The sequence below is a fragment of the Bombus pyrosoma genome, linkage group LG1, assembly GCF_014825855.1.
Source record: "Bombus pyrosoma isolate SC7728 linkage group LG1, ASM1482585v1, whole genome shotgun sequence".
Classification (NCBI taxonomy): Eukaryota; Metazoa; Arthropoda; class Insecta; order Hymenoptera; family Apidae; genus Bombus; species Bombus pyrosoma.
Window position 1 is genome coordinate 5,529,840 of NC_057770.1, and position 16,445 is coordinate 5,546,284.

Sequence of the window (16,445 nt, forward strand, 5' to 3'; positions counted from 1 at the left end):
CTCCGTCTCCTTCTCTCGTCCTACGCGTCCCTCGGGTTCCTCGTTTCACCTCCAGGCTCCCCGAACTACTCGATCGAACCGCTTACCAAGATCAAAGATCGGAGATAACCTCTCGCGCGAGCACCCTGGCTTTCTCTCTGTCGTTCCTTCCTTTTCTTCTTCGTTCTGCTCGTTCCTCGATCATTTTTCTTTCTAGCTTTTCTCCATTTTCTCATCCGTGATCTGTCGTCGTGAAATCCAACGTTACGAAAGACTCGCGAAACGACAGAATTCACGCTCGTTCCGTTCGTCTTTTCGAATGTTCGCGTCGAGGGAGGAAAAAAACGAGAAACAGAGTTCATCGGTTGGTCAAACATAGGGTGCCAGATTGGCACAAAGTATCTGGAAGGTGCACAAAGCAGGTAAGAAAGGAATTGGTTAACCGATCGGGCGTGGTCGCGAGTCGACCGGTCGAGTAACCCCTAAACGTTCAGTTAATTAGAGCTCTCCCTCCTGCCCGTTCCTTTTCCTCTCAGCCTGCTCCATCTCCCTTCATCCGGGGGAACCTCCGTGGCCCTCCTAATAACGCGGGCCAAACCGTAATGAGGAGTAAACTAATTATTGGATGCTAGTTGGGCAGGACGATATTTCACGTTCTCGCTGACAGCCAGCCGACTAGGAGCAACAAGGACGTAGAATGTTTGGTCCCGCGCAGGAACTCCAAGCACGCCGTGCTCGTAAACAGCTTGGGACGATGCCCAACAGTTCGATCATCCTCCGAGAATCGAATCCTTTACACCAGTGACACGTACTCGAAACATTCGACATCGTCACGACGAGATAATTAACTTGCAATCGAAATTCAACATTTACTCGTGTCTGTTTGTTGGAAGAGTAGGTACAAGTACAAGGCAACAAACACCGAAAACGAGCAAGTCTGACACAACCAAAACGATCAGATATTCTCCGAGGCAAGTTTCTAATCGCGTTCGTCGATAGTCAACGACGATGATTTCTCACGTAGGCTATTCGAGACACGAGTTACGACGAATATTTCATTTGAAAAATGTCGCAGGTTATAGCCGAGAAGAAATTCGTCGGCAATAATGGTCGCTACATAAAATGCTCGGGACCGAACGAAATCAAGGTAAGAACGCGTCCACACGCGGCACAGCCTTGGTTTCGAATGAAATATCGCGCGGAACGGACCCAATAGGTCGGTCTAATAGGAATAAACAATGTTATGAATTTAAACGGCTCAGCTTGGCGCCACCATAACCCTATATTATCAAATTACGGGGGCTTGTACAAGGCCCCGCGAGGTGCACGCCTCGTGCGACCAGGATGCGTCGTAAAGTCGGATGTTAACGGTAGGAACCCACGTTCCACTCCTCTCGTCCTTTTAGATCCCATTCGCGATGCGCCACGGGGGGGCGCTTCGTTCCAGCCGAACCCTCGATCACAATAAACAATTACGAAACGAGAATTTTCGAAAATTTTAACCCAACGTCCAACGAAACGAGTTCCAACGTAATTGATGCTTCGCCTTTCGTTCTAAGCGCGTACCGTTAACGCGACTTTGATTCCTGCATCGGAATAACCAATCGACTCGGAATCATCGAGCTCTTTCCTTCGGGCGAACGTTCTTTACGAGCTCGCGACTCTGCCTCTCGCTAGAATTCAAAGGTGTGCTGATGGCCATCCAAATTATCGGTGTATCGATTGTCAGCGAACGAGAGGACGACACTTATCGAGGTAAAGTGAATAAATATCGATCGATTTACGACGCGGCGCGTTTTATCCGAATTTCTCGATCGCTCGTATTTCACGGTAATTAGTCGAACAAGATCGTTCAGGGTCGTGCTGATCGTCGAAACACGAGTCGAGGAAGCCTCGTATTCTCCGAATATTAAGAGACTCTCGGAATCTACCATTTTATGAATACGAAATGAGGGCGCGTTCGAGAGTCGACGCTAGCCGAGTCCGTCGTTCGATTCTCGCGGGAAAAGCCCTCGGTTTCGTAATAAATTGGGACGGAATCGTAAAGAAGGAACAGCAGCGAGACAGAAGAGAGGAGGAGAATAGGAGACGAGCTTCGACCATGAAACATTCGGCTGGCTGCCGATCGTTAAAGAATAAAGAATGGTAATATTATGCCTCGCGGATGCTACGTTTCAAGAGAGGGAGAGACAGAGAGAAAGAGAAAGAGAGGGGACCCGTGTTCGTCCCAAGACGCGGTGCACGGTACGGTCGGCGGAGCAAAAGGCGTGGAAACTACAAAGTAAATTCATCGATTAGCCCTCTCCTCGGGATAGATTAATTTACCACGGTATTCTGTATGTGTAGCTGCGTGAGAGAGAACTTTCAAATGATTTTTCGACAACTGTTTTTCGTGTTCTTTCGTTCGGCTCGATGATGCCAGCGGAGGTCAGGTTACCGCTAACTCACTGGCCGCTCCGAACGAACACCCCGGACACGCCCTAGAAACAGGCCGTGCTGGTCCTGAATGAGAATTTTAATTTAATTAAGATAGACTCGTTATTAAGACCCACGTCTACACACACACGCACACACACACGCGTGAGCGCGCGCGATCGAAAGATTAGAATTCTTTCGCGAGCGGAAAGTCATTCGTAAGGCGGACTATTCCTTTCTTGAGAATAAGGACCGGTCGATAGAACTAACTCTTGATAGAAAAGTAGATCCAACAGCTCGTAAATAATCGTACCGAAAGGAATTTCTTTTGAAGAAAAGACAGAACGATTTCACTCGACTAAGAGATATAGAGACGAGCGATAGGTACATGGTTTTCCGACTCGGTCGAGATACGGTCACGAGACGATCTCGAAGGCGTCGTCGGGGTAATCGAAAGCGAGGTACGGGACTTGTCGTCCGTCGAGCACGGTAAATGCGAAACGTCAGTTTCGTGACAGCGGCAACATAGTATCCGTTGTATACGATTGTGACCGCGGTTCTCGACAAACGAAACGCACGATTAATTTAATGCCCGCAGCCACGCGAGATCCGCGTAGGCGTCACGGAATATTCCTTTGCTTTTGACGTGTATCCTCGCACTCTCGGTAAGCGTAATTATTAACACGAGTCTCTAGGTTTTCTAATGAACACATCAAATGCAAATCTTAGCTTAGCTCGTAGCTATCGCCGGAACGCGAATGTTCGTCAACGCGCGATTAAGAAATCGACTTTGAACGTATTACCAGAAAAACCTTCGAACCTTGTCGCGAAACTTTCCAATAGAATTTTTGGAAATGTACCGTCTATCGTACATTCGATGTTAGTCGATGATTTAGGTAGATGAAGAAATTTATCGCGTAACAGGTGGCAAACGAACGAAGGCGCCGCGTGAAAGCGATTTTTGGTCGATCGCTTACTTCGGCGTTTCGGTTGTCGGCGAGCCAATTGACGCTAAAAATTCCCCTTTTAGAACTCCAATTTACCCTCTTCTGTCTAGATCCTGGCGCCGCTCCGTTTCCGGCCGGGAAACCAAAGGTAACTGAAACGACGACCCATCGTCTCACAAATTACACCAAAGAAAGATTGCTTAAGGGAGAATGTGAAACGTTGGAGGCCATGGACGACGATTCCAACGATGGCGAAGTAGATAGATCGAGCACGTGTCTCGTGGAGTCGAAAATGGCTGGCGCGCGGTGAACGGTGAACGGTGAACTGTGACGCAGAGTCTCCGAAACTGTCGTTATTTATATGTTTGGTGAGGCGACACGGCGTGTGGGTGTCGAAACCCGGTGAGCACCACAGGAGCTCGCGGGCAACGTGCCGCGTGTCTGTAGACGAATACCGGCGTGTAGCAACTGTTCTCCAAGAGTCTTTGCTCTCCGTGTGCCAAGCACCGACCTTCTCTTCCTCGCGACCTACACAAAAATATGCTGTTCCATCGGACCAGCGACTTTCTTTCGGCCGATTTCAACGGTGGAATTCAAACGATTCGCGTACATCGCTTAGAAACAGGACGAAGCAACGTGGCAACGTTAACGCGACGCTCCACGTGACGAGAAACGCGCAACCTTGACGATGTTCGGTTCGGTCGCGACATGGATGTAATGGCGAATCGTGAATCACCGAGCAAATTTGCGAGAGCCATCGCGTTCGCTTTGCAGGGGCGTGCATTTGAATAAAAACGACAGTCGTGCATCAGAGAGCGTTCGGAGGGGACAGGGGGCAACACGAATAATAGGAAGGGTGCCACAGGGGATACTCGAGTGACATCGTGCCGCAAAGTACCACTGTCCCCTTTATATTCAGGAACATAAGCTCGCAAAGTTATTGGCCCATTCGGACCTCCTGCCTCCACGAAACACCGTCCCGTTTCTCATTCGCGTGTCTGATGGCGTTACTTTGCGCCCTCGAATCCCACCCCTTTCGTCCTCCACTTTCCTCCAAACCACGTCTCTCTTCCTCCTCTCTTTTTCTTCTCGTCTCGTATCAGGTCCTGGTTGCGTTTCGCGTCCAGAAAATCCACGAAACGATCGATTCGAATCGTTCACGGTCGTTTCGTGAATTCCGAAGAAATTCCGGCTCGAATGGACGACGGAATATTCCAACGGAATTACAGCGTGTGTATTGCGCGGTAAATATCGAGAGCAAGTGTTACGGAACACGTTTCGAGATTGGTTTTAAATACGCAGCAGGAGCGCGGACGCGCTCTCGTATATGGGCTTGGTAATTGCATCCGGCCGAAAGGTTTGTCTTAAAACGGAGAACCGCGCATAAACGTTAATCGAACGTCGTTCCAGGCCTGCTCTTACTCGGAACGGCCGAAAATCTTTTTTGGAACGAAATTTCCTCGGGGTCGGACACTCGTCTCGGAAGGTTGATTTAAAATTCTAGCTCGGGAGATTCGGAATAATGGATCGGTTGGCCCCACCGTGGACTTTCAGATTCCCGGCTAAAGGCTGAAGGAGGTTTCGGTCGGCTACCGGATAGCATGGAATATACACATATATACGCCGGCTATCCGAAGGCAGGATGGAGAAGAAGAGTTCCAGGGGAGTAAATGACAGGCCCCGCTGGCCGCTTCGGGCCCCAGAGATGATTATTTTGATTAATTTCTCCCGTCATTCGGTAGCAGAATCGTGCCGCCGATATATTCGTGTAACACGATTCGCTTCTAATTTCGTTGTAATTGAAATCTATGCGAAATCGAGCGAGCAAAAAATCAGAAGAGAAAAAGATACGAAACGCAAGATGGGTCCTCCTGTCGGATGTGATTTACCTGTGATCACGATACGGCGAACGGCGAGTATATCCGGAGACGAAAATATCGTCGATAAAATAAGAGACAGCAGTAACGTGAAAAACGTAGACTACCGTGGCAGGCGGCGTAGTTGTTGGTCATTCGACGAGAAATTACGTACGGCGATCATCTCGCGTCTGGGTAATTCGATCTAATTCCGCGATCCACCGGTGATTTCGGCTATCTTCCATAATCGACCAGACCCGCCTTGCGCCAAGAAACCGAACCCGTAATGGGCTGGAATTAAGAGGAAACGTGCTCTTCGCTAATCTATTAATTCCTATACACGAAATTACCACCGGGCGTCGACAGAAACGAGTTTTCGCGAAACCGCTTCTACCGTGTATCCTTGTTTTTCTCCTCTGCTGTTTCTTCCTCTTCCCCCGTCTCTCACTCATTCTCTCTCTCTCTTTCTCTCTTTCACTCTCTCGCCATCCCTTTTGCTCTCTTAATCCGTTTTACTCAACGTGTGTTATTACGTAAACTACGATTACCGTACCTTCCGTTACTACTTTGGAAACGCTTTTGTCGAAATTGTACGTGAGGTATTGGAAGAAAAGAGGGATAGACATTTACTGCTCTATAGTCGATTAGCATTCTATGTACTTCACGGAAATTGCCGGAAATCCTGGTTTCGGACGACGAAAGTCGAAAGATAAGGACGCATTCTCGGGGATCCTGGTCAGACGGCGGAGGGTAGAAGTGGTCGGGGCAAACGCATTATCTTTGACTTATCGCGGCTACTTCTGCCGCCTAACCTGCCTCGTAACGAGTAAACAATTCCATTTTCGAATATCACCTACGCGACCAAGAATACGGTCACTCTCTACCAAAAAAAAAAAAAAAAAAAAGGAAGGAGAGAGAAAAAAAAAGGTAAAGGGGAAAGTAGGTTTAAAAGCAGACGCTTTAAACGCATCCTACTTTCGACTTTTATATTTTGACGACGCGAAGAGAGAGAAGGATAGGTGAAAACGTCCATCGATTCGCAACTACGTACGCAAAATCGTACGAACGAATCGTACCGTTCGATTCGCGTAGCTACTAAAAGTTTGTTTCGCGCGCATGGTGTAATTAATGTAAACGAATAGCAACAATTACGAGGAGGTTTCTAGACGGGGTTCGCGATATCGATCAAGTTCTCGAAAGGCGGTCGGTGAAGAAAATTGCTCACATTTCTTAGGATAGGGTTGCAGAGAGCAAGACGCGTATTTCGTTTTGTCGAAAGCAACGAGCATCAAGCTCGAGGCCCTAAAGAGCAACAACGAAGAACAGACAGCGGATCCGGCGCTGACGCTCATTACGATGATTGGCAGATTCAATTAACGAGCAGCCGGGCTCCAGCACGGCGGGGTCGCCTCGGCTTAACCTCGGCTAAATATTATTAATAATAATCAGCTCATTACCGGCTCCATTAATTATCCGGCTGTGTATACGAGTTATCCAGCCTCCAGGAGCGCACTAGATTCCATACAATTCCAACGATATTCACCGATAATCGATATGAAACGTACGAGAGTTCGCTATCTCGTTTATTAGTTAGCCGTCGTTAGGATCAGGCTAATCGTAACATCGAAACACGCTGTTCGATGCCTTTACAAAAAATATTGCAACAGGATATTGAACGAAGGCAAAAATCCAATCAACAGGCGATTCTTCTTTCCCCATTAAACGAAACCATTGCGTACTAAAACCTGTGCTCGTTCCTCGATCTTTTTCAATGATCGTAAGATTATACAGCTATATATATATATCTCTCTCTCTCTATATATATATATAAGATTTCGATGCGTCGACACGAAACGATCGTCATGAATTGCACGTAACAAAAGAGCAGCTTGGTAACCGAATCGATGTGAATTCCGAGATTGTTTCGAACGACCAGCTTGAGTATCGGTTTAAACGGCAGAAGGGAAAAGAAAAACTGGAATATTAATCCATTTAACAAACTCATTATCGATGAGATATATCGAACGTTTACTGTGCGCGTCGGCGGTGCGAACGTGCTCCTCCTATCCCGAAGGAACCCCGGTAATATTAGCGGGTTGGCACCCCTGCGGCTTGATTTACGGGCGCGCACTAACGAGCCTGGGTCTGCGTTGAACGCGAAGAGGTGGTGCATCTCCGTTCACCAGCTCTCGATCGGCCGACAGTGTTCTGGCCGCACGATGCGCCACGATCAACGGTATCGCCGAAAATTTATTCCGCGCCCATCAACCTTCTGACCGTCTAAGATACCAACAATCCATTCGCCTATCATAAACAACGTTCTAGCGTCCGCGAAATACGACCAACGCCATTCCATTTCGTTCGTCCTATACGCGACTCACTTTGAAATGCGATTCGTCACACGCTACCTTCCTTCGATGCTACAATATCGGCGCCAATGCTCTAGAAACACCATTCAGCATGGATGCACCGAGGAGGGATAAAAGCCAGTCGAAACGTTGAATCCGACAATATGCCAAACGGCTTGAAAACTCGAAACGGGCCGGCATCGCCGGCCCCCGAGGGCTGATTGGACCGTATTTGGCTGTAATTAAGGCACCGGCGGCGGCCATTAGCGACCGTGAAAACGAACAACATTGTTCCCCGGGCGAAACCCAACCGGTGCTCATCGACGCGTACTGACATATATCAAACTCTCCAACGACCAATCGAAATTTTTACACGAAACCGAGATGCCAATAAACAGACAATGTGTATAAATTAACGTACGGAATAGCTTAATGCATATCAAATTTCGTTTCTGCGAAGATTACAACAAGACCTTATTTATTGTACTACCACCTATTTGTCCTATTTTGTCATGGCAGACTTCATATATATATATATGTATATTATTTATTTTATTTAGTCCGTGCCTCTCGGCTTTGGACGAACTTTCAGCTTTCTTTACAGCTCTATATATATGTATATATTCTGTATTAACAAAATTTCTAAGAATGATATAGACGAGAAACAAACAAACTTTCTATCTGTCGCTTGTCCATTCGTTGTTCAAAACATTCGATCGTAACATATTCGTATTCTATTTACCGACGGTTATTATCGTTACAGGCAAGCTGATGCTGATCGTGGTACAGCTAACTCCTTTAGAAGTCCGAAAGGTTCGTCAAGAACAGCGGCGGATGTGAAAAGTAATCGTTAGTTCGCAGGGAATACTCGTGAGGCTATGGCTGACAGATCAGAACGAATACGACAACAATACTGTTCGACTCGCGTAATTGGCGCCATGGGCACCCGGTGGGAGCATCTCATGGCAGGCCGAGGTGAGACGCCGATACAGGATGAAGAGATTTACAATGTTCCCGGCCGTAAAATAATCAATAAAATCTGTACAATGTAAAGAAACGGACGTGCGGCAGTGATTTAGTATGCGGAGCGCCGGCTCCGCTATTCTCTCCTTCCTTCGAATGCTTTTCTGTGCTATCCTTAAGGCCCGATTACGCGATCGAATCGTTGCCGTTCGTTCGATTATTTAAATTTTCGATCGTTTCTAACTTCACCGAGTTACCAACTATCGTATCTACGCGATAATCGCCATTTAACATCGTCTTGTCTTTTGAAAAATTCAATTTATTTATCTAAATAATCGTATGGTAAAATTAAGACGACAGTGAGACTTTCTGTTATAATAAAGAAACGATGTTGGTAAATACATTTTTATTCGTCGCTACATCTCGACGTAACGATGACAATAATTTAGCTCCCGAAATTTGCCAATCGTCGGTAACACTTAATAACGATGATAAAGTAAATCGTTGAAAGTGTTGTTCCGCATTCCTTGACACGTCTTTATCCGTAAAACGAGCGCCACTATACATAATGGAGACCAAGGAGGTAATCAGGGACGAGTAATCAAGTCGTATGGGCGGATTCAATGTGAGTGGAGCTTTAGGTTTCTGGTGGGAAATACAGCGAGTCGCCGCAGGGTTTTGCAGCAGGAGCCGACTATGGTGACGAATTTACGAGCTCCTTACGAGGCTGCCTTCTTCGAGCATAGCAAGCAATAAAGTACGAGGCCAGAGGATATTCGAAACAATCGTCTGAAAGGCCAGGACCTATCTCCGCGCAAAATCCTCCGATCAAATTTAAAACTGATTTACGAGTGATCGCTTATCGACCTTCGTCTTCTCGTCCGTCCCAATCGCATTCGTTTTACTTCCTGGTAGACCCCCTCGCGAAATATTTTGCGTTACGTTACGTCGAATATCGGCGTAGATTAATTGCCGCCAAAAATTCCTACGACGCTCTAGATATGACAAGATGCGGCGCAAGGTACCAACAAGGTTCGGGAAAAATTTCAGAACGAAAAGTAAGGAAAGAATGGATATATCGTCACTTATTGGATAAGAATGCAGGAATAAAGGTAGACAGAGGTTGTTCTCCACGGGATTCGAAGAATAAACATTCATCACGACGACTAGAAATTGTCTTCTCACAAAGCAATTAACCAACATGGCGTCGACATCCTCGATTCGATTACGGTGGCGCTACCTACCGGAGCGACTACCTTTCGATACAATCGAATTCTTCTCGTGGAAATAATTCGCGCGAAAATGAATTTTACTTAATCCTTTGAATTTTCGTTGAACGTCGGATTGCTGAACGTCGACGTGGCTTGTTTGTAAATCGGATTGTCGGCCTAAATAATTGGTTACTATATCAATAAAATGAATTTATTTAAACATATTGAAATAAAAAGTTAACGTTATTTACCCTATCCCACTTAGCCAGGGCTCGTTCTCGCTCGAATTTTGCATATTCCCGTTTATCGTGGATCGTCGTTACTATCTTCCAAACGAGAAGAACGAAGAAACCGATAATTACGGTGCTAATGATTAATCCCATAGCGACACCTATGACACGAAAGTTAAAATTCATATATTACGAAATATATCTATATTATATTTGATTTATCGTAATCTGCTTACCGAGGACGTTGATAGGAGTAGGACATGCCCTCTCCTTTTCAGCGAGAATCTTGAATATCTTAATATCCCCTCCGCTACCACCTCTGTAATATTCGTACTTGAATACGAACGTACATCCAGCGTCTCCTGGAGTTCGACAAATACGAGCTCCCGTCTCTTGATCCTTCTCCGGATCCTCTACGACCTTATTTACCTATTTAATTGGAAATTGCGAGCGCATGAACTGATGCTCCGTGAAACTTATAAATATATTTCGAGAGAATACTAGCTTACGATATCTATATCATGCAGACACGCGTCGCACTTTCCATTTTCAGCAAAAGGCCCGGTTCCGTACGCCATGCATTCGACGCAGTTCTTCAGTTCCTCGCATCGTTGTCCAGGACATATCTGAAATCACGAAAACACGCATTCGTCGTAACCGTTGTCTAACAAAGTGAACATTCGGATTTTCTTCAAGCGGAAGGAAACCTACGGGACACTCTTCGCAGTACTGTCCAGAATATCGAATGTTGTCTTTTTCATGACAATGACAGCTACCGCAAATGCAGTCCCCGCGTCCACTGCAAATCTCCATGGTTTCGCCGTTGCTTGATATGCATGTGCTATTCGTTTCTTTGCAATCGCACGTCTCGCCGCCCCATCCCGGCAAGCAATTGCAAGTCCCGCACTCGCACTTGCCTCGCCCGCCGCAAACCTTAAACGCAACAACGTCAGACGGAATAATAGAATACACGCAAACGCGTGTAATTTATCTACCGTCTACCTGAAAGGTACTGTACAGGTTTCCTTAAAAGGGAAATTACCCGAGCAACTTCATCGTACGAATAAACGATTCCGAAGTGAGTTTACGATACGCGAATATACGTTCGGCCCGTAGCTGATAACACGAGCTGGGTGATTGCCGATTCTGATTACGCCTGTATTCATTGTACAATTTCTACACCGTACGTGAAATCGTTTAGCTGTCATCCTTCTCGTATCTTAAAATATCTTTCGCTAACCCTTGAAAACCATCTTTGTCCCTGTATTTTGCGTGTCTTGCACGCAACACCAGAGTGCTGTCGCTTCGCCCATTACGACACATATCGAAAAACAATTGTTAAAGATAATGGTTTAAATATAGACGAATCTTGGAATATAACTGTTCGTACAATTGAGTCTATAGGTTTATAATTAATAAGTCCATAACAATCACCTAGCGTAGTCAGCGTGTCAATGGCCATTGAAGCAAGCGCGTTCACTTACCAATCCCTCGCTGCGTTTGCAAGAGAAGTTATCGCACTCGCAATATTTCCCATAAAAAACTTCTTGCGGATTAGGACGCTTCGCACAATCACATACACCGCACTTGCAGTCTCCATGGCCGCTACAAATCTCGGTGGTCTCGTTGTTAGGCTTGCAGTCGGCCATGGCAGCTGCGCTCTCGGCGCCGGCATCGTTCCCTTCGCATTCACACTGCTTCCCGTAAAAGCCCTCGTTGCAAGAACATACACCGCAAACCAAAGTACCGTTTCCTCTGCAATCTTCCGAAGCTGCCACGTATCCCTACATTTTCATTCGAGACGCGTGAAAGAAGTTTAAACGAGAGAAATCGCGCTCAATCGTCGTTCTTACCGGATGTCCTGGATGTCCGCAGGGACAATCGCAGATAATGCTCAGCTCGATCGTCAAGCTCTCGTCTATACCTCTCGGCTTTATCTGCATACTTGTCTGCCATTCGCTGGAATTCGCTGGACATTCGGTCGCCTACGACCAACAAGAACATTTCGCATCTCGCAAGACGAAATTACACAGAATCTTACGGCGTACCGATGAATTTGTCCGATTTATGCAAGTACCTGTAATGTTACTTCGAATTCGACGACGTTCCCCACTCGTAATCCCCCGCATTTTTGTCGTTCTTTCAATTCGACGTTCTTCTCCAAACATCGAGAGTAGTATTTCACATCGATCATTTTCGGCGCATTATCCGTCATTGTTATGGAATTGACCAGTTTCTAAACAAATTGTCAAGCTTGCGCTTATCTATGAAACGCTTAATAGAGTTAAGCAGATTCGTAAATTCATACCTCGTACTCTCCTCTGATAAGGTCAACTATGCTTTTAGAGTTGTTCCGTATCGTTTCGATAGAGGAGCCGCCGATGCTTTCGCTCAACAATTCATACGTCTTTCTCCTATCGCTTTTTACCGCAAATATGATGTTGATATTGCGCTCGCGAGCTATTTTGTTAATCTACATTCGATCGTGGAATAAAACTGTAAATGAATGCTTCGCCTCTGTACGTCTAATCGACTAAATAGAAAGTTGCATACTTGAGATATGGACGGATAATCTTGAAGAAGCGAGTGCGTGTAGAACCCTTTCTCGTCCAAATGACAGAGACAATCGTTGGGTTCGATAATTCCTGCCAGCTGAAACGCGATCGTGTTTAATACCTGAACGAAGATAAAGCAATCTACGTTTAACCGCGTTTACGTACTCTACCATCTCCAGCGGTATGGAAACTGGCGTCTGTCGAAAAAACAATAAGATGTCGAGCATCCTGTCGCCAGCCAATTTCCTTGGTGCAAACCATCGCTTGCATCATCGCATCGAGACCACCCTCGGGCGCGTCCAAGTTACCAGACACCGGTGCTTCTCGTACGCGAGTCTATCCCAAAAAGCAATCGATCAGCATCAAGAGGTTGAAAAGTAACGCGCAAGACAAATGATACGGTGAAACGACTTTTGAAACGAACTTTGAAAAGATCAATGTTCTCGCTAAGAGGCATTTGATGCTTATAATCGTACGGCGCTGCGCACGGCTTTCCTGTTTTCAAAGTACACGGCGATTTTAATCTGCAAGAAAATTACGGATCAGGAAAGCGTAGCGATATCGATAGAACAAAAATCGTCAAAGTTTCAAGATACTTCTCCGGTTGCGTACTGGTCATAGGCAATACGACTTTGTCCACGAAACTACCGAATCCTAATCGAAAGTTCGAGGTCAAGTTTCGCATAGCATCTGCCAATTCATGTCCCAATTCTGACAACAAATTCCTAGAATCCTCCATCGATGCCGATAAGTCCATCAGATAATACAGATCAACCGGATAACCCTCTGCCTGGCTATATTTTAAAGTCAATCGGTATTTCTCGCCTGTGAAATTCGACCAGACGTATCAATTGGAATCAAATTTCTACCCGAGAAAGATAACTTAATCGTAGATGCTAAACGTTATACTTTCCTCGTCTTAGTGTCAAGCGAATTCTCTGAGGTTGAATTTGAACTGGATCTGTGCCTCTCGTCGAAGACAGCGGTCGATCTTCGAGTATCAGCATCTGATTCGTCTCATCTATTACGTCCGACGTTCGACACCAGTGATTGCCTTCGTTCGAAAATTTTTCTCTGGTGACACAACGAACCAATGGACTGTTCGCGCTTTGATTGGAAACCTAACCAAAAATTCTTTATTATTTTCTAATCGTTGAAACTCTTTCTTTAACGATTTAAAAACGATAACCACCGGAGTAGAGCACCAAACACATCGTGGAGTCAGTAGACAGTTTTTGCAAGTTTGTTGAGACGCGCAAAGGCTTTCCGGATCTTTGTATTCACAAAACACCAACGAGAAGAATTGAACCCAGAAGAGAAATATCGTCCAGCGAGTCATAGCTTCTCTCTTAATGTCAATATAATTTTAAACGAGCAAGGTGTGGCTACACTGGTAAGTTACAAGGATATTGTGGCATCCCACGGAAATGACTCCGAGATAAAGTGACCATGCGTCATTAGGTAACTATTTTCGCTGACAAAGTTTATGTCTTATGTCAACGGTAAGGTAAGCGTTAAACAAAGGCCTTTATTTTCAGTTACGATCATGGCATTAGAAATCTATTGGACATCTTCGAGCAGGAAATTTTATTATAAAATAATATAATTCAATGGATTTAAATACCGAGAATATACAAGAATATTATTATATTACGTAAACATTTAATTTATTACGCCAAAGCACAGACGGCTAAAGTATGATATAGTGACATCTTTTATATCTTTAGTAATCTAGAAAGTGTCAGCTATAGATACCATCGCATGATAAGTATATATAGCTTTCATACCATATTCTGGAAATGCAACTTACAGTAAATTGTCCAGCCATGCGTTGAAACGATAAACTAAGTATATTGAAACGTCAAAAGATGGCGCAATACGTTTAAATCGATATCCAGAAATTAGAAATTGAAAATCGACAGTGGCAAAAGAGCAACTTCAGACGAAGGTTCGTTCTCTTTCGGTGATCACTCTCTTTCATCGACAAGTCTTGCAACGGTAGGTTCATCAATTTGAGATACACTTTTGTTTAAAATTCGTTATAGACTTGAATTTTTTCATTTGAATATGTAACACTACTGTTATTGATTACGTAAGAGAACATGCAAGAATGCTCCACATTGTACATCTCATTAATTTAATTCATTAATTTACACCGGGTAACCTATAAAAAGCTTCGCCCGTTTACGTTTGATGAATGAAATAACGCGCCAGTGTCTTGGAATTAATTAAAAATATTGGTTTTAATCGTGTTCCTTAAACTTTTATCTTCAATCACTCTATTTTTGTCTTGAAAACCATTTCATTGTGAACGTACAGATTCACCTAACCATGCGTGGCATTTTCTTGAAAACAAATAAAGGATTAACTATGCTCATTTTAACTGAACTTTATGTTCAGATAAAAATTAAATTACACTAAATCAACGATAGATTTTGTGTTATAAAATGTATTTGTTTATTTTCATGCATTTGATGTTATGATAGCGTGTGCAAATGGCGTCAAACGTTGTTGCACGCCATTTTTGTATTGTAGTTTCTAATATCCGAATCGGAACATGTGCATAGTTTCCTGATATTACAAAATCTAGTTTTTATGTTGTATGGTGGGAATATTAATGATAACATAAAGTTAATAATAATAATGCAGTGTAAATTTGATTACCCATATATTATGTAAATTTAGCATTATATAAATTTTACTGTGATTGTATATCAAAGGCCTTGAGAGAGTATTTTCTACTTTGACAACTTTTTAGTAAAGCTTCAAACAACCTGTATTTATACGACATTTTTTTATTTCTCGCTTGTTTCTCTAAAATCTAGATTGTCATAACAAAATTTTCTTAGAAAAATCTGATACACTCTGTATAACATTTCGATATATTAAACTGCAGCAAATAAAATTTTATTACGTTTCTGTCATTGGATGAAAATATCATGTATCATTACATAAATATACTTAAATATAGAAGAACATTATAATCTTAGACGGCGCCAAGCCATGTTTATCCAACAGTGTCCGTTAAGGTTGTTTTATACATGAACATAATAATAGCTTTGCCAACAAAAATATCACGGACCTTCTGTTATACATCGAACAGTCGGTGTCTTAGCGATATAAAATGTCAATAATTACTGTTCTTGGTAACCTCGACAAAATGTCACCTGAAATCGAAAAGAGGTAAAAACAGATGGATTTACGTAAATCTTCATGTTGAAAAGGTTAAATAGCGATATCTCGATATATGCGCAATACATAGTACTCTTTTAACGAAGCATAGTATGCCTTGATCATTTATCAATGCAACTTTCATATCATTGATATTCTGCGTTTCTTGTGTACTTCTCAGTTTTCAAAAGTAAAATATTAAACAAATTGTTTAGCGTAATTTAAAAAAATTAAAATAGTAAATAAAAATTCATAATAATATATAAATATATAAATAATTTAAAAAATCAATAAAATAGCTTTTTTAACATAATCTTATGAACAATTTTGTACACTGACGCTACCATTCTCTATAAAAATCAAATGCAAGGATCAATTCTAGGCATGATAAAAATGTGTGGTTCTTGACAGCGAAATCCGAATTGTTTACAATAACCAATTTGGATGTGATCCAATTTTACATATTCTCCATCTGTAAATTTGACGCCCAATTCTACATTTTTTTTAGAGTACGAAGCAAAGACGTGGTGTAAAGATGTATCTGACTCCTGCAACCCTCTATGCTTTTAGATTATCATTCCAACAGGTAAAGTATCTTCCATATGTAAAGATAAATGTTATGTAATAGCATTTACTGTGCTTCTCGTAGAAAAATCAATTCTTGAAATATTATACCTTTTTCGATTCGTTTGAACCTTAACTCCATGAAAGAAAATTAATTGATTGTTTGTTGTAGGGAACTGTTTCGTCTATGTGCAGAAATACGATCG

The 16,445-nt window shown here is 43.5% G+C and overlaps 1 protein-coding gene across 1 annotated transcript; it reads right to left on the reverse strand.

Moving 5' to 3' along the window:
- Positions 1–8,899: 8,899 nt before the first annotated feature.
- Positions 8,900–13,958, reverse strand: LOC122567455 (integrin beta-PS-like). Its single transcript, XM_043725977.1, has 15 exons — positions 13,697–13,958; positions 13,418–13,625; positions 13,101–13,329; positions 12,929–13,028; positions 12,670–12,840; positions 12,503–12,601; positions 12,258–12,422; positions 12,027–12,185; positions 11,803–11,934; positions 11,434–11,733; positions 10,661–10,882; positions 10,459–10,575; positions 10,186–10,378; positions 9,971–10,110; positions 8,900–9,896 (listed from the first exon to the last, which is right to left on the reverse strand). The coding sequence occupies exons 1-15, from the start codon at positions 13,841–13,843 to the stop codon at positions 9,822–9,824; spliced, it is 2,457 nt and encodes an 818-aa protein (XP_043581912.1). The 5' UTR covers positions 13,844–13,958; the 3' UTR covers positions 8,900–9,821.
- Positions 13,959–16,445: the final 2,487 nt, after the last annotated feature.